This window comes from Chaetodon auriga, chromosome 19, assembly GCF_051107435.1.
Source record: "Chaetodon auriga isolate fChaAug3 chromosome 19, fChaAug3.hap1, whole genome shotgun sequence".
In the NCBI taxonomy this organism is placed as follows: Eukaryota; Metazoa; Chordata; class Actinopteri; order Chaetodontiformes; family Chaetodontidae; genus Chaetodon; species Chaetodon auriga.
In genome coordinates this window covers 9,333,780-9,352,781 of record NC_135092.1, presented here as the reverse complement: position 1 = coordinate 9,352,781, position 19,002 = coordinate 9,333,780, and the positions used below count along the sequence as shown (strand labels likewise).

At 44.3% G+C, this 19,002-nt stretch overlaps 1 protein-coding gene across 6 annotated transcripts in view; it reads right to left on the bottom strand.

Moving 5' to 3' along the window:
* The window catches only part of palm2akap2 (PALM2 and AKAP2 fusion), a 100,201-nt gene that overhangs the window by 5,548 nt on the left and 75,651 nt on the right, over window positions 1-19,002 (bottom strand). For all 6 annotated transcript variants that reach the window (XM_076757460.1, XM_076757459.1, XM_076757461.1 and 3 more), the window contains 5 exons: window positions 3,155-3,376; window positions 2,589-2,951; window positions 2,046-2,144; window positions 1,846-1,947; window positions 266-1,694 (listed from right to left, as the gene is read on the bottom strand). In XM_076757460.1, coding sequence (XP_076613575.1) covers window positions 266-1,694; window positions 1,846-1,947; window positions 2,046-2,144; window positions 2,589-2,951; window positions 3,155-3,376 — 2,215 coding nt within the window. The remainder of the gene's footprint in view (window positions 1-265; window positions 1,695-1,845; window positions 1,948-2,045; window positions 2,145-2,588; window positions 2,952-3,154; window positions 3,377-19,002) is intronic.

The window sequence follows — 19,002 nt, the reverse complement described above, 5'->3', positions numbered from 1 at the left end:
ATCCTAACCAAGAGAAAATAAACTATGATGGGACCTTTCAATGAAACTCAAACCTTGCTCTGACATTTTGATATTTCAAACACAGGTGCTACTAATAACACTAATGATTGCTCCATCTGAACCAAAGTGGTGGACTGATCATCACTGACATCCCCACAGCCATGACACTAGCACGACAAAAAAAAAAAATGCAAGAACAACCACCCAGAACCAGATGTCCCATACAGGGAGCTATAGAAACCACCCTTGCATACTGCTCACTGACCTGGTGCTGTCCTTGCTGTCAGTGTGAGTCTGGCTGGCAGGCTGTTGCTCTTCATCTTATCTGCTGGGGAAATGGTGGTTTGCCGCATCCCCGTCCTCCCGTGACCGTGACTGCTGCTGAAAGTGTTGCTGGAGCGGGTGATCACAACAGGCTGCGTCTCCCTCTGTTTCTTCAGCTCCTCCTCCCTCTGCTGGGCTGCTCGGATCTCCTCCTCAATCATTGACAAAGTTCTCTGCTTCTTGGAGCGCAGGCGGAACGGGCCGCTGGCGGGCTCCACCTCGGGGGCTCGTGCTGCAGCTGCCGTGCTACGCAGCTCGGCCGCCTCCGAGTATTTGCTGAAGTAGCTGAACTCTGGTTTCTCTGGGCTCGGAGGAGAAGGGGGACGATAGACTGGGGTTGGCCTTGGAACTGGAGCTGCTGCGACAGGGGCCGGAGCCGGGGCAGGGGCCGAGGAGGCGAGCGCTCTAGCGTAAGAGGACTGGATTTTGATCCTGGGGCCTCCATTTTTGGGTCTCTGTGGTGGAGAGATGGGCTGAGATGGAGGCGGAGAAGGCGTCTGGAGCTGTGGCTGCTGTGCTGGACTGGATGGCTGCTGCTGCTCTGAAGGCTTCTCTTGGGAGACAACTCTCACCTCTGGCCGTCTGTCTGGCTGAGGGGACAGACTGGATGGAGCAGGACTGGAGGACACAGGTGATTGGAGACTGGGAGCTCCAGCAGAAGACACAGGAGAGGAAGAAACTGGCACTGGGCTACTTGTAGAAGCTGAGGATGGAGACACAGGGGTGCTCAGCTGTGAGGAATTGAAGTCAGTTGGCTGCCACTCATCACCATTCTGAGCTGCCAGGGCATTTTGGATGGCATTTTGGACAAGTACCCCTGCGTGGTACTCCAGGTCGTCTTCTGTTGGACTGCCGCTACTTTGCCCATTGACTGGTGTGGTGGGCTGGGGGGTAGGTGGTGAAACCGGGGTAAGTGGTAATGGGGTAGGTGGTAGTGAGGCCCCGCTGTCAGAAACATTATCCAAGCTAAACACAGTAGTGTCCTGAGAACGGACAGATAACTCGTCTAACCCTGAGTCAGACTCCTCTGGGTGAAAAGACGGATGGAAATGACCCTTCCCTTCTTCCTCCTCACGCAGGATTGTCATTACCGCTCGTGCACAAGTGAATTCTTCTGCCAGGCCCTCATCAGACCAGGTCACGCGAGTTTCTCCAGTTTCTGCAACAATGTCACTGCTCCCCTGGCTGCCCCTGGTTATTGATTTCGAAAAGGGTTTGGCGGAGTAAATGTGAGGAGCCACATCCCTCTTGGTCGCCTCCCCTTGCAGAAACTGCTTCCTGGCAGAGGAGAAGTCGATCTGCTCCTCCACAACGTCCACCTTCCTGTTTAGCTCTGGGTCAAAGGTCACCACTGTGGCAGGACCCGACACCTGTGGATGAAAACAGAGATGGCAGGACAGAATACAGAGGAGAGCGTTAGGAGAAAAGAAAAAATGCAAAGTGTCATCTGCATTGCTGCATAATGCTATGTTGCCTGTGTGTGTGTGTGTGTGTGTGTGTGTGTGTGTGTGTGTGTTTTACCTGTGTGTACGCATAAGCGTGATTGTGTTTCTGCTGTTTCCTCTCCTGATATTTCCTGAGGGACTCAAGCTGCTCTGCATCCAGCTGTTCTTCCAAAGGCACCTTGAATGGATGAACAAACCAACAAAGGAACAACTCACTCAGTTTGTCAGGAGGTCAGAGGAATTCAAACTGAAAACAGGGATTAAATGTGAGGCTACCTCCTGAGGAGGGTTCCACCAGCGCTGGGCGATCCCAGGGTTTTTCTTTACTGCCTGGTCTTTGATCAGCTCCTGACGTTCACGCTCCAGCTCCTGAACCTGACAGGAGGAACAAACCAGGCGAAGAAGAGAAAAGAATATGAATATGCACAGAGAATTCCCAATAATTTCCCATTAGCATTAGCTTTTCATGACACATTAACTCACAGTTGGATAGGAGAAAAGCTATATGCATATTTAGTGTTTGATGCCAGTTTGCCCCTGCATACCACCGCCTGTCAGCACAGTTCAGTGAGGATTGTTTGAAGCCTGCTGGCAGGTGAAATAAATGCTCTTCTTGCCAAACACTTGAGTTGTCCTTGAGTCAGCCACGATGTAGTATGACTCAACAGAAAATGACCTTGTTTTCCAGGGAATTTATTTTTCATAAAACAGACGCTAAATGTGTGGAATCACAGTAACAGAACCGCTGTGTTGTTTTTGTTACTGTGTGTCTGAGTGGTGTATCTGTTACAGCTGATACATTATCCAACAGTCACTTACCTCCTCTGTGGGTCGTCTCCTTGTCACCCTGACCTGCTGCTCTTCTCCGGGGGTGAAAAGCTTCGCTGGCCGTTTCTCCTCGTGAAAAGCTCTCAGCTCAAACCTGGCCCCGCCGCGCCCCGACTCCTCTCCCTGCACGTGCCCGTTGGTCCTCACAGCAGAGTCTTCATGGTGGAGGAACGTGGTTTGTCGCTGCCCCTCCACAATAATTGACTGGTGATTGACAGGAGAAGAGGCTGACACACAGACAGAGGGAGAGTTTCCGTCGATGCTGATTGGCCTGGTGTGTTCTGATGGGGACGAGTTTCCGTTGGTGGGTGTTTCTGAGGCAGCGTCTAAAACCTGGTCCAAATAACGTATCTCCTGTAGACACAGCAGATAATCAAAGTGTTGTTGTGTACAGCAAAGTTTTCCTATTATTATAATAAGGAGACATGATCCTGATGAGATACACAGTAAATGACAAATTGTAGTACATGACACTCAAATGATCTGCTCCTTTCTAGAGAAAATAAGACAAAAAACTGAAATATCTGAGCTGGGTCTTCTTATGACAAGCTGCATACCTGCACCACCTCGCTGTCAGGAGTCTCCACTTTCACACCAACTGCACTGTGGGCTCTGTTACTGGGGCTGCTGAGGCAGCCATGTTGGATCTGCTGGCTCTCCAGTTCCATGGTTGCAGGCCTGTCAGTGATAATGCTGACTGATTCCTGGAAACTGACGCTCTTCAGGGCTCGCTCTCTTGGTATTGTGTCACTGACATCCTCGGCTGCCCGCCATGATTTCTGCGTCAACAAACAAACAAAAGACACGAGGTTCAGAGGTACTGCATGTGCGCTGTCTCACGATGGCTTTCAGAAAAACAATGTTTGCTCAAAGACAACCTGTCAGATGCCTGATCTCTAAAAAACACACATACCTCATACAGCCACACATCAAACGCGTAATGTGTCTGTCTGCATTGCAGTAGTACAGCGTGTTAGGTTAAACCTCTGCAGCAGCAGGAGGGTGTTATGGCTCGTTCTCACCACTAGGGGGCTCAGACTCCTATACTGCTGCTTCAGGACTGACCAGAAACATTACAGTCCTCCACAGTGCTGAAAACTATCAGGGCTTTGTTTAAAGACCTTCACAGTATGCCGAATACTTGGCAAATAATTCAAATACAATAACTCTTCCTGTCTCACGTGTCTTGTACTTTATTAGACTGCAGGTAATAAGTGGTTTTACAGTTTTTGGGAGAAATGCTGCATGTGTCTATTAAAACTGTGCTTATTTTCATATGATTAAAGAGTCAGGCGGTCCAGCCTGACACTTTGACATAATACCTTTTCAGCGTAAAATCTGTCTGAGGGCAAGGGAGTCAGCATAGATACTTCAGGTTCAGTCTGACAGCCTTTGCATTTACTCCACACATTCACTCCTCAGCTGATCACAGAGCACTGTTACTGATGTGGTTTTGGATTAATTGTCTGGCTCAAGGCCACATCATCAGTAATTGTTATGAGAGGAGGGAATAAGTCTTCCAAAACCTAAATTTCCCAGCTGAGTTGTTCGCGAAGCCTGCAGAAACTGAATTGACAATGAAATAAGGTGAAATAAAAGGTGCTTCCAAGTGTAATGAAATCTTGCTGTAACACACTGCATACATTATGAACAAGCACAGGTGACTGTCTGTCAGAAAAACAGGAACAGTTTTATCCAATGACGTAATTGTGACACTGACGAACAACAGTGAACGCAGTTCCTCAATAAAATCATTATATCATCACTGAAGAGTGTTACACCCTTATGAAGCAATGACAACCAGCATTATCTTACCAATGCTGGCACACATTTCACCGATGGTGTGACCTTTCCAGGGAATAAACTGACGTATGGGGGTTGAGTGTCCAGTTAAAGGACACGTTAGCAGACAAATGGCATGCAGGGATCAAACCTGTGACCTTCTGTTTTTGTGAACCATCCATCCGACACATTCCAGACCCACCATTAGCAAAAAGCTACATTTACACACTTCTGCCTTTACTTAGGTTTCTGTTTCCACGAACAAATACTCTATTGGCTTCCTGTTTTACTGGCTACCAGACTTCTTTGGAATTAGGGTTGCAGTATCCGAATAAAGCTGCCTAGCCTTAAAACTACATCATTTCTCGTCCCTCCTTTCAGTTTCTTGGTCCCCGTCCCCTCTTCTGCTAATCTCTCCCTCTTTACTGCTCTTTTTCCTTCCTCTCTTGCTTCCTCTCTGGGATTGTTCAAGTGTTCAGCAGTGGTCAGTGAAGTCACATGGTGGATTATAACACCCTGCCGTCTCTCATCTATACTAAAGCAACATTCTCCCGTCTCCTCAGCCCTGCTCTCAGTCCTCCCTCCGATCCTCAACTCTCTTGTTTCTACTGCAAGTAAAAAAAAGTTGCCTGAGGGCATTTTGGTGACCCATCTGGCTCAGTCACATGCACATTCCCCATTTAATACTGTCTCAGGAAGTGTGTGAAATATCTATATATATATATATAGAATCAACACATCCTCTTACAGGCGTCCTCTTAAATGTCTAGACCTATGTATATATTTTGTTGAGTTTGACTTACATTATCTTAAATATTTCCAATAATGTTCAAGCTGCATGAAATCATTAAACTCCATCTTTTATTATTGTTTTGATTCACACACTGTGTGTTTAAGGGAACACGAGCACAAATGTCCAATTCACGACTGTTGATGTTAAACTTTATGACATGTTGGTGTTAAAAAAAAGGCTCTTTCTATTCATAGACAAGTGATACAGAAAACCAAGCTAGAAACCAAAATACCAATTAAAAAGAAAGAAAAAAAACATTAACACAAATAGTTTGACTGACAGGCGACATCATTGAGAGTCTACAGCCATGCTAACTACTCTGTGAGGCTGTGCTCAGTGATTTGAGCTAAATGCTACTATCAACACGGTAACATGCTTACAATGACAATGCTGTAATGATGACGCCAAGCAGGATGAATGCTTATCATCATCACCATCTTACTTTAGTGTGTTAACATGCTAACATTCCCTTGCAAAACACAAAGTGCAGCTAAGGCTGATGGGAGTTAGGGAAAATCATGATGATGTGGCATTTGTTGGGATCTTAACCAAGCAAAACATGTTTTCTTACACCCTGAAATGGAGGCCACGACATCCCTCCATCATGACAGTACTTCATTATAATGCTGGGGGAGTGATATACTGCGGAATTTGCTTATTGCACTTGGTTGTGTTCATTATGTACATTGTTCAGCCGTGATGGGAAGTCGCCCGGTTAACGATATTAGCGACCACGTGGGCACCAGATGTCACTCTTACATACACGCTCACACAGACAAGGTCATCTACCTTGTTACATTCGACCCATTGTATACACTGTATGTGTATGTGAATGCGTGTGTATGTGCAGGAATGTGTGTGGAGGAGTGTGGGTCTCGCAGGCAGGACAGTACAGAGGGGGAGGATATCCTGTTACGGCCTCAGGAAAACAGTACCACAGTACAGGAATGTCTCATATGCAATGCTATTCTGCCACACACACACACACACACAAGACAAGGACTGTATGAGATTGTAGTTGTGCAGCAGTGCCTGGCGGTGTGAGTGTGTTCTTTCAAGTGTGTGTATGTGTAGAGGAGGTGTGTATTCACGTGTGTGTGTCTCTGATTGAGGTAAGCTGACATTCCTGGCATAACTAGCTGTCCTCAAGGCTCTGACTCTAATACTTGTGATGAGGGACACTGTACACCCTGCCTGACCACCTAAAGGAGCAATGTGTGTGTGTGTGTGTGTGTGTAAGTGGGGAAAGAAATCATTTAACTGTTATGAAAAGGTTAAAACCCTTCACAATTTGTTTGGTCGTCTGAAAGCATCAGAATGTGTTATCACCCTTGTACCAGAAGGTAAGTCCACATTAGCATGTAAATACACACACATCTTTGTAACACTCATATGAATGAGAAATGTAGTGTTAATAGTCATCACAGCGCCACCAGCTCACCCCCATGATGTGTCAGATGTGTTTATGTTTGTGGTTTTTCCAAAAAAGGACAGACAGTTTAGGAAAATCCGACAACGTGAACACATTTTAACCAGTTTAGCCTAATTTACGAATCTATTTTAAGGTGAGAACACGGCTTTAGAGTTTTGAATTCATAATAAATTGAAGTTTGGGTGAGGATTATGGGATTATTACAGGATTATGCTAGTAAGGGCAACTTGGGGTTAGGTTTTGGGTAGAAAGTTTAGATAACAGCTATTTTATAACTTGGATTTGGTTTTAAAGCTAAGATTGGAGAGGGATTAAAACCTGAGACTAGGGTTAATAATATAATTAGAGGTTCTTGTACTATGCACTGTTACATATTTTGTGCTCCTTCAGATGCATAATTTAACAAGAAAAAGAGCAATTCTCCTTCCATGCTCCACCCAGGAGCATGGGTTAAAGTTCAGTGAGTAACTGGGAGGTTAATATTATAAGTGGTGGGAATCACTGAATTCACTGGAAAGTCAGGACAAGTATAGTAATGCAGTCATGGGTGGCTCTGAGTCAGCTAACTATTACTGCCTTATGTTCTGCAAATGCTGTCTCATTCTCCGCCTGTCGCCATTCCCATCACATCTGGAAATGCTTAGGCCCTGACTGTGATGCACAAAAATCACACACACACAAACATACACGCTTAAAGCATACACACTCGGCTGCATGCCTGAGATGCTGGGGGGTTTGTAAGATAGAACACATTTACCAGAACATGAATACTCCCTGACTGAAAGCAAACACACAACCATGATGTCTCTCTGACTTTCGGCTTCTCTCCATTTCCAACACAAACATAATTTCCATGCCTTTAATATCGCGTCATAGGCTCCTATTAGCACTCAGTGTAGAACACATGGACACACATACACACACTAAGCTCGTGTGTAACCCAGTGCAGTCGGCGTTCCCGGCTCTGTTTCCTAGCTAAATATGATCCTGTGTAGTAACTGGAGCCTGGTGCTGGTTAGGCTGGGGTTCGTATACAAACAGCACTATCCAGGACTTAGTCATGATTTCAGCCGGTCTCTGCTTTGGAGAGTTTGGAAATGGTGAATAAGAGTAATGCTACGTCACTGACAAACTAAACAAACTGCTAAACTGACACATTGAGGGGGACTGGTTGGTCAGCAGACAGGTGGGCTGGGTGAGGGAGCTAACAGCTGCCACAAACATCAGGCCAGAGGAGAGGGCTCAGAGGGGTCGTCAGGCGAAAAGCGTGCAGAGGCTTAAGTGCGCAGCTCACTTCTCACAACATGTTGTAAACATCTGGACAACCACCACAGCACCAGAATCTCAGCTTTGACATCAACACTTCATTAAAAGATCGGACTTTTTAAGCACATCTGTTTGGGTGTTGCTGTGTGGACTGAACTTTTGTCTACTCTGACACTTCCTCCTCTTTTCTGTTGTAGTGTTTCACTTCACGTTGGCCCTCTGTAGCTGATATTTCACAGAATTTAAGCTCGCAGAGCACATTTGTGTTCAAAATGTCACGAGCCATTGCAGTTTATTCATTGTAAGTAGTCGTCTGCTCTTTGTTCTCTCCTTTCTTCGTCAAAACAAAATCTAATCTATCTAATACGACATAAAAGCCATAAAAATACCTTAAATAGCCAAGCACAACTGTCATTCAACTCTACAAAGTTAAACATGGTGAGTACTCACCTGCTGCTCTGACAAGTATCTTGTGTCTCACGTCTATTTTTGTCCAATCTTTAAATCCATGGTTGAATTTTTCAAAGCAAGTTTCCTTTGTAATATTACAAGAATTTCTATTTCTGTCTGCCTTCTTTTAAGAAACTTTATCTGTGTTTCCTATTCCGTTCTGTTCACTTCAGTCCAGCCTTGGTCTGTCCTGTTCCAGATAGTGGGAGTGCCGGACTTTTCCCTGGCCAAGCCTTTTCCTCCTCTTCTTCTCCTCCTTTTCCTCCCCTCCCATCTCTTTCCTCTCCTCCACAAAGCCTCTCCTTTCTCAGTAACATTCCTGCCGGCAGCTCGGTAAGCTGTGATGTCATGGTCTAAGTGTGTGTGTGTGTGTGTGTGTGTGTTTCTCCAGATGCCCTCCCGCACAAAGACCCCGTCTGTGCAGGCCCTCGTACAAACACACACACACACGCCAAAAACATCCACCCTGTGGTTCCCCACTCCTCCCTTCCTGTGTAAGACCAAGCCTTCTTTCCCCCATCCATACGCATGTCGCTCGCCCACTTTCCCTTTAACCTACAGCTCCTGTCAAAACCGAGGAGACCAAGAGAAAGAGGCAGGCGGAGAGGCAATGATGAAGAGATGATGAGTGAAGAAAGTGGGAGGAGGTGATAAGGGAGGTGATGGTATTTTCTTCTGTCATCATCAGTATGGGTCTGTTGACTCAGTCCCACATGAGATTTAGACTGATGTACTGGATGTACTCACCTTTTAATAAAAAATACCTGATGCCTTAAAACTTCAAAGTATCTAGTTATCAGCGCCTTTCTTCATCGCCAACCCACAGATAGAAATCTAATTTTTACATCCCAGGGTCACTGCAAGGCTACTCTACTATTAGCAACGGTGTGTGAGTGTATACCAGTTGGGTCATGGGATCAGGCCAGTGGAAACCAGAGCTCACCTGAGTCATGGTTCACTTTCTCTGCTCACAAACACCACATCAAGACGCACTGGAAACACTTTCTTCGAATTTGCAGGATCAATTAGCAATATTGTGTTAGTGGCTGCTAAATGATGGAGGACGGCCCTAAAGCGGGGGCCCGATGTCAGAACGCGTTTCAGCAATTAGTGCGATAAAGATTTGTTTTTAAAATGCCTGTGTCCCTACTCTGTAGCTGCAAAGGAAAGCCTGCAAAAGCCATTGTGTGACCATTAACAATCAGTGGCTGTCTCTCAAATAGCAAATTTCTCTGTATGACATCAATGACTACAATGCAAAACAAACACAAGAAAGTTATATGAGCTGTGCCACTCATGCAAAGTCCGAATAGCCCCTGTCCCTTTTAAGTGCCCCTGTTTTAAATGACAAATAACAAGTTCTTGGTGAGTTCCCAGGCCAGAAATAAGTCAGATGATGAAGAGAAATCGGTCACAGAAAACTGGGACAGTAACCCAATTATTGCATATGCACTGGTGAGTTCCTGTATGGGTTGTAACACACAGAGAGACTTGTGATGGTCATTATGCAGGTGCTGGTGATTTACAGAGGGAAGAGTTAACGACTATAGAGTCCAGTAACAGACAAGCCGTTCAGGATGAAAAGAGATACTGTTAGAATCTGAAAAACAGATGAGAAAGAAGCTGAGGAAGACAGCAGCGACACATGTGACGGTCTATTCATGTGCCTGTACTTGTGACTGCATGAATCTGGGTCGACACTGTCCGTTCAATAAAGAGTAGTGCCCACAGCAGTCTTATGTCATGGAAGCTGATCATCATGATTGATCAACGAGTGGCACACTTAACCATCGCAGCATGCCGGAAGGACGCAAATGTCCGTAGACACACACTGACACACATACTGTCCAATCCAAACACAGACAAGTTTACAGATATGGTAAGAAACTACGGTGTTTATATGTGTAAGAAGAACAGAAAACTATGATCAGTCTGTAGATCACATTTACTCTATTAGGTCATGTTCTGCATGGCTTCAGGGTGCAGAGCTTGTGTCTCCAGCCGTGTGTGTGTGTGTGTGTGTGTGTGTGTGTGTGTTTGTGTGTGTGCATGTCTGCAAACGCCAACTATCCTAAGGGAAGCTGTGTATTTAGTTATAAACTGGTGAAATTATGAGAGTACAGCACACATAGAGACAGAAGAGATGAAGCATTCTTTCATGAGGGAGCACGATTGAATTTTTCTTTCCTTTAAAGCCTAAAGGCGAGTGTTCAATATTCAAAATCTAGGTTTTTGGCAGAGTATTCCTTTAAGCCTGCAAACAATCGCTTGAGCATTAATTCAGCCAAGTCAAATATTCACAATGCCAACAAGAGATGAGAGCTCCTTGTCCTGCATAATTAATAATGAGATGGGTGGTGAATACTTTGAAAAAATTCAAAGAAAGGATGTTGCATTGTGGCTCAAAACACTGTACTTTTTCAAATGTAATAAGAAAATGAAAGTGAAATGAAGCATGATTGTGTATCAGCATGGTCTGCTTTTCCTCCTCCAATTTATTTAAAAACTGGTGGGTATTTTGGAGACATTTGACATTTACAGAACAGGAAGGAAGGGATCATGATGACGTCTAAGTTGAGGAGAAAAGTGCCAATCATCAGGCTTTTCCAGGCTGTAAAATCCTATTAAAAAGCTACCCATTTCACATTATGCTGCCAACTGCTGAGTCCAGCAGTGCCTGCAGTGAAGGGTAATGCCCTCCTAAACCCTTCAGTTATTTTAAAAACACAAATCTTGCTGGATGATGAAGACAGTGACAATGAATTTAAAGATGGGTGGGGAACACTTTTAAGAAATCGAAACAAATGCTGCTGCAAAGAAAAGGAAGCAACTGATTGGATAAAGGCTTATCACAGCTCATAGGTCATTTGAAAAGGAAACCAGGAAGTTGCGCTGACTTGTATCCATGGAAATGGCCGTCACCACAGGAAATACACCGAAAATTATAGGCCACCTGCACTAGAGCTCACACACAATCACAGGCTACAAGTAACATGCCATCAGGTTCACTGGGGTCAACTTTTGGCAAAATAAATAGTGTGAAAGACAACAACCACATCAGCAAAGCCAATACAAAATAGAAAAACATTTAAAAAATTGGACCCGGCTTAAGCTAATGGATGGATTATTGGAGCTCTTAGCAGCATTAAAACAACACCCACAAACCCAGACGAGGACTTCTGGGCAGTTAACAGTTCACAGCCAAGCAGCACAGTGTCAATAAAGCACTGACCATCCCTGTTTAAGAAGCACTGGCACAATAAGGCTCGTGTGTCCTTTGTGGATCCCCACCCAGCTTCATATGCAGACACACGGGCACAGTGGCGGCATACTGCAGCACCAAAAAGAATAATAATGAAGGCAATCTTCACCTACACACTGCCAGAGAGCTTGAAACAACAACCAGACTGAAATCATGTTAAACGGCCTTTTGAGTCTTGAGTGTTACAGAGGAATGCACCGCATGTCTGGACTCATAGCAACTATTTGTGTCCCTTTTCAAGTCTCTCATGACACCACTCACGCACAACCCAGACCCCCTAAGACCCCTTCATGAAGCAACAACAAAGGGCCCGACAGGCGCTTCACTGAGACTCTCAAGCCTGCATACTAATGTCACACTCCACACACACACTCACAGATGGAGGGCTCTTCTTAAGCGGAAAGGTCTGTAGTCAAAGAGTGTGACCACTTGCGCGTACATGCTCTCCAAGCACAGGACGGAGAGCCAGATTAAGACTCCCAGCACAAGTGCAGGACTAACTGGTCCGGGACAAAACACAGTCTCGCAGTAACAGTGAACAGCCAGCCATTATGAGTAATGTCCTGGACTGAGTAAAAGCACTGACTGTACTGGAGCCCAGATCTCTGTGTATAATAATATTTCATACTGTGAAAGTAAAACAAGCTGCACTTTACTGAGCCTGTTGCCCTGCGAAATGGTGCACTGTGTGTGTATTATGTGACAGTTAATGTACACTGAGTCAGTCACTGCTGCAAAGTTTAAGTTCAGGTCTAAGCAGAGGTCATCCTGATCACCCTGAACAGCCTCATGTGGCAGCACTTACAGTTTGCTTTGCAGGTAGCAAAGGCATGAAACTAAGTATTGAGGTTGAAATTATTTTATATCAAGTCATATCAAGTTTACTGACTCCTGCCAGCAGTATCCAAAAAACAGCCATGAAGCACAATTAGTTTTTATGATTAGTATCCAATCAACAAAGAGCAGACATCTTGAATGAGGAGTAATAAAGTTAGATTTTACACAGACCTGCAGAGCTGTGACTACTAAACACAGCTTAATTCATATAATATTTGACACACCGTCAAATAAATCTGTCACACACTTTCATATGAAGATATGCCGATATGAAAGTATATTAGAGTGGAGTAAATGTTTGATGTGGTTATTTTGAGGGTCAAAAAGCATTACATTTAATATGGTATTACCTTTGCATTTGTGCACTTTAGTTCTGAGGACTTAAATGAAAACCTGATCTTAGTTAATCACCTTCTACATTAACTTAGTGTTAAATGTTACTGCAGCCACTGTCAAGGTACCTGTGATTGTCCACTGTCAGGTGGCATGATGAAATGTTATGACAAAAGGACAAAACTCTGCTGGAAATTCAGGACACATTTTTGTTATTGTTCCCTTCCCTTCCGTTCCTCAGTCTCCCTTGGTTATGTAACAGTCCAGCTCTCTCCTGCTGTCAATCCAGCAGGACGCACAACTTGCTGCCAACTATCGTTCCCCTTGTTTCTTATCACATCACGCACAGACACACACAGTGAACACAGCAAATCAATCACCACAACCATGTCCATACACCACTCTACGGTATAATGACAGTTTCTGTCTTTGAGGCGACAAAAGCAGTACTTTTCAGGTTCATCCCTGGCTGGACATCACAAACCTTAACTCCCAAATAAATCCGTTCAATACCATAACGTAATCTCAGAACTGAAACTGAAGAGACAAATATGAGTCTCTATGGAATCAGACAGATAATCACAATCAGAAAATAACAGGAAGATTGCAGGAAATAAGCTGAAGATGGGATAAATCTGCAGGAGATGCATGGATGGCTGAGTCTGAGGGTTTGTGAGGATGTGGTTGTGCCCAGTTTTGTGTGCGACCCAGTGCGTGCGTGTGTATGTGGGTACGTGCAAAGGAAAAGCTGAGCATATAATTCTAATCCTTTCCCAGCATGAATCAGCCCATTTTAGTATTTTGTCCCACAGGACTCTCAGTGCAGAGACCACACAGTGAGGCAGACCAGCTAACAGGCCAATGGGCTAAAGGTTATAAATAAAATTAAGATATGTGGTCTGAGAAGATAACACGTAAGCTTTTTCTACGGATTTTATGTAGAGTGAAAAGCCATTAGCTTCAGACAAAATCAGAAAACAGAGGATAATAAATGAGTAAGAAGTTGCAGTTTCATACATTATTTGCTGGGCTGGTTTTCTGGATGTTACTCTGCATCTTTTATTGTTTTATTTATGCGAGAGTGTCCTCAATCTGCAAACAATTAGCTCAAATCAACGGCACAAAGTTAGTATGGCCTTAAATGTTCTGTTCGAGTCACAGAATGAAGAAAGATTGGAGTAGTGATTTACATTACTGCACAAAGCTAACTGGGAAAGTAGCTAGCTATGTTCAGAAAATCTGACACACCCACCTCCCAAAACACACCCCATCATGCCAGCTACCTGTTATCACTACATGCTGACTGGATAACATAATTTGCCAAATGCAGCACCTTCACGTTGCATGCCAGAGTTAAAACGTGTCATAAAAATAGCTCTAAACTGAAATTAAATACCTGAAGCGGTGTGCTCAATTGATAAAGTGATCCATCTGTCAAACACAAAGAAAGCTGGTCTCAATTGCCAAATTATACTACTGCAGCAACTACTACTATGAGGAACTTCTCAGGAATTGTGTCTGACCTTATTATCCATCATAGCACGCTCTTCTTCTGCACAAGTTGATTAAAACAGATTGATATTTTTGCTTTTTCTAGAAATAACTTCCCGTCCGTGCGTTCCGATGCTGCATGGCTACAGCTCACCCGGCCTGAGCAGCACATAAAAGACCTATAGCGTTCACTCATTCCCAACCATCAGACAAAGAATACTAACGCTGTTGTCCCAAGACAGTGAACCTCTTCCCAGTGTTAGCTTATAGCATTAACTAGCTCTGCTCTGCTTCACACTGTGAAGAGCAGTGTGTTAATCACCTATCTATTTCAGGAAACTAGCTCATTAGGCTGCAGTATTTAGACAGAGGAAGGAGGCTCCGCACAGGAAGAAAACAGCCTTGTGACAGCAAACATGTCTGAGCCTGACAAGTGCAGCGATTCCCATTTATTTAGGTCCATCAGTGCTGTTTTATGTGGTTTCACAGGAATATCATGGATTCAGTAGATGGATTCAGGAATATCATGGATGCTGTGCTCTGACGTCATTCTGAGTGGAAATATACACATACACATACATATATACATATGTATGTGTATTCTTAGAAAGCAAACATGCAGCTAGAAAAAGTCAGAATGACATGACCTGAAGTAAGACCTGCTGCTGAGCTGTAAATTGAATTCATTCCTGTCCCTGCTTGCCTACATGGTACCACTGCATCAACAATAGTGGTAGCTAAATCAACTAATTCACTCCCCAGAAATTCCTGAAGTGCACATCACCAAAATGATTGCAGATCAAGTACCAAACACCGAAGTTTCTCTTGCATATGTGAAAAAAAAATCGTCCTCTCAGCCCCAGTTGAGTGGTTTAAGGAAAACTCCCCTCAGATTCTCTTCCACAGTCCGTGACACTCACTCACATTCCAGGAGTTATTCTGTGATGAAGTGTTAAAATTTACTGTTCTCTTTCACTCCAGCTACCTTATCTACTCCTGATTCAGTGACTGATTTGTTGTTTTCTCCCAACAACCTTTCAACAACCCGAAGGAACATCCTTGAACTTATCAAATCCAGCCGAGAGACCAATTGCGAGCACGGCAGCAGCAGTATCTGCATAGTGAGTTTTTACAGTTATGAACAGCGGAGGGCTGCACTCTAGAGGTCTGCTCAGGACCATTTTTCCAAACCTGCTCGAGCGCTCGCAAATCTGTCTGCCCCATCCCAAAGGGGGATTTTTCTCGAGGCAAGCGGATAAAAACGTTTCGGTTCAGGTCCTGGATTCTGAGACAGTTGTGAATCATTTCACATAGTGACAAGATGCTAACCAGATGGTTGAAGCCCAACCATGAATCAAAATTCTTAAACCCCTGAAGAAGTAAACATCGGCCAAGCAGCATTCTGACATTCCAGTCTAAAGCTTGAATGCGGTAAAGAGCTTCCTGCACCTTTTCACCACCGAAACATACTTTCTGTGATAGAAGATGAAACCCTGACACGAGAGTTCAGCCTCACTCCTGACTTCCCAGAACTCCAGATGAAGTCTCTGCTTTGGTATTTAATCAAACAGTTTTGTTTACAGTGAATCCTCGTGTGGAAAAAAAGAGATTCATCTCTCTCCACTTCTGTCAGCAAAAGTCAATATATGTAGTTTCAAAAGTTCGAAATGTTCTGTTCAAAGGCGGTTTTCTTACTTATGTCCTCCTCCCTGTATTTGCGTGCTGCATTTTCATTGTTGTTGTGTGCGTCTTTGTTGTAAACACAGTATTTGTGCTAGCAGGTGGTTTGTGCTTTGCTTTGTGTTGAATGAATGACTTCTGTTGCACAGTGCAACAATAGCCGGTGGATGTTGTGGACAATAGTGGGTGGCGGAGGTTGTGTAATGGTGGCCATCACATGGCTGGGTTGTATTGTTGTGTTTCCTGCATCCCTCCAGTTCTCTTCCTCTCTGGAACACAAATACCTAAACACTGGACAAAATACTTGTCTAAGTTGGAATGTGACAAAAAAAAAATTATTCTTTGACCTCGCTGGATGCCTCATTCACACGTTTTTCTTTCACTGTCATTTTCAAAGTGACATGAGTCTCCACATAACATGGCAGAAAAAAGATGGCTTCTGTTTGGTTTGGTGTAGCTGAGCTGGAGAAAGAGAGGAGCCAATCGGAGCTTTGCAGGATTAAGAATGAGGAAGTCCTCTTCTCGCGCCACGGCCCGAATCAATTCCAAACAGAAACGACGGCAAGCATGAGTGAGATCAATGCAGCTATATTTTAAGGTTTTTTTGGACTGTTGACATATTTCTTTTATGTACAAGGGTGGATATTTGAGTCCCTGATGATCAGTGATCACAAACACAACAATAGTCTGAATAATCAGGGGAAAACAAGCTGGGAATTCAGTTTGATTATCAGGCAATACTAAACCTATGGTGTATGCCAAATACCAACATACCGATCCAGTCACAGCACTTAGGTAAGGCCTGTGACTCAGGTGGAATCCATTACTGCACATTTCCTTTTCTTATGACATGATGATTGGTTGCAATTCAAAGAACCCACAATTTTAACAGCTTGAGAGCAAGAAAAAAGCATTTTCCGCTCAAGTATCTCCATCTCTCCAAATTTGCTCCTCTCTTGCCGTGTCATGGTGACTTTCTTTCTGCTGTATTATCAAAGAAGTTGTTTCGAGAAATAAGCCAGAGTCACACAAACACTGTGTCCCTTCATCACTTTTAGCTGTCATCCATTCCCATGGGCCAAGCAAAAATAGCCACAAAGTGTCATTCACACCCCAAAGAACTACTTAAAATTCCAGCTTCTTCAGACGTGCACAAACACGAGGAGGCTTTGTTTAAATGCTGGGAAAATTATTTTCAAAGCTCAGTGTAATAGCTGGCCTGGGGGCCGCTCACATGATTTCCAATGACAATGTTTTCTTTCCTATTCAAGTTATCCACTCATTGTCAGCTGATAGCACACACATTACACTTGTGAACAGGGAAGTGACAGCACACTGCATGCTGTATCCACACCGTGCTACAAAACTCAAAAGACACCACAACTGTGGATCAGTGACATTAGTGTCCATGTGAACAGCGCTGATTTGACTGTAATGTTTGGGACTTCATCCAATAACACAAGCAGAGTATCACTCTCTTCCTGGAAGACAGCCAGCAGAGGCCCATCAACAGATCGGCCATTGAAAGGCCATCGGCCAGTTAATGTCAACAACACTTCGAGCACTGTGAGGCTGAACAGACTTCCTAGATCAGCATCCTCCACCTCCCACCCTCACGGTATCCTCACTCGCCTTGCGTTCACTGCTCCAACTACTCCAACACACACACACATAAACTTGCACCACCCTTCACTGTGTTTCTCCTTGTTCTCATTGTTTCTCATCATCACGTCAGTTTCTCTCATCCTGTCTCTCCTTCAGTACCTCATTCCTTTTCTAACTCCTGTGCCCTCTTGGCTCCCCAAGCTTTAGCATCATCAGCCACACAGCTGTTATATAACCTGTGATTATGTGTGTGTGTGTGTGTGTGTGTGTGTGTGTGTGTGTGTGTGTGCTTTCTGGGAAGAGGGAGCGGTTTGGAGGAAGAAGATATCATTGATAACTTTGTTGTTCCTGTCAAGGTTGTCACACGTCACATTCACACTGCACAAACGCACACAAACCTTGTGCTGCACTAACAGGCATTGACTGTCTCAATGGGACATCCAGTACGTGGCAGGTACCCCCTGTCATTGACAGTCTAATCAAATTGTAGTGCTGGCTGTGATTTTTCCATCCCCGGGCCCGGCAGAGGCATTGGCAGACACTCTGCCTGAATGGGCAGTTTGCTGCTGCGCTTCGTTATTTCCAGAATCAGCGAGTAATTTCAAATGATGACCGAACAAAAGAGCAAGCACAGGTGATAAGCTATTCTAAATAGAGTGTGGGCCATAAAAAAGACTTTAACCTCCACCACAACTTTGTTTACCCCTCAATTTTGATTGATCAAATCTGACCAGAATCTAATCAGTGTCTTCACTGTGGAGCTTCTGTGCCTTGTTTTACTGTCTTGTACTGTTTTGATGCAGCCATTGCCTTCCTGGCTTCCTCTTGCCTGCTGGATATGTTTGCCTGTCTTATGGGCACTGCTGTGTAAACTGGGTACAAAACAAACAAAAGCTGTCAAATCCAAGATTAAAATAAAAATGAGCACATCTCTTTACAGAGTGACTGTGAAGATCTTCAATGAGGCATGCTTGACTTCCAGAGCCTCCGTCACCTCTTTGGCATTGTACTGGTCAGCTGCAGTGCAAGATTCTGACAACAGCAGGAAGATTCACCTCCTTACAAACAGCATTTGGTGGGGGGGGGCTGCATTTAACTGGAACATTTCAGCACCATGAGTGTACATCTTTAGAAGAAGTGGTCACAGTGGGTTCAATCACTTGACCCAATAAGAGTTATTCACCTGCAAATAACTGTAGCATTGAGCTACACAGAAAAAGATGATTAAGATACTTTGTGCAAACCGAAAAATGCCTCTGACGCTCCGAGCAGGGAAAAACCGCACCGGCCAGCCAATTACATCAAACGTGGCAATGTCCATCCCACCTTAAACACCAACGCCATCAAAGTCTGCAATCAAAGAACTGCAAGTTGCTTGGCAACAGCTACAGGCGAAAGAAAAAGACTGAAAATTCTGGAGCAAACAAACGAAGTCTGGTTTCAGGTGGTTTGCTCTGAACACGTGCCGGCTCTG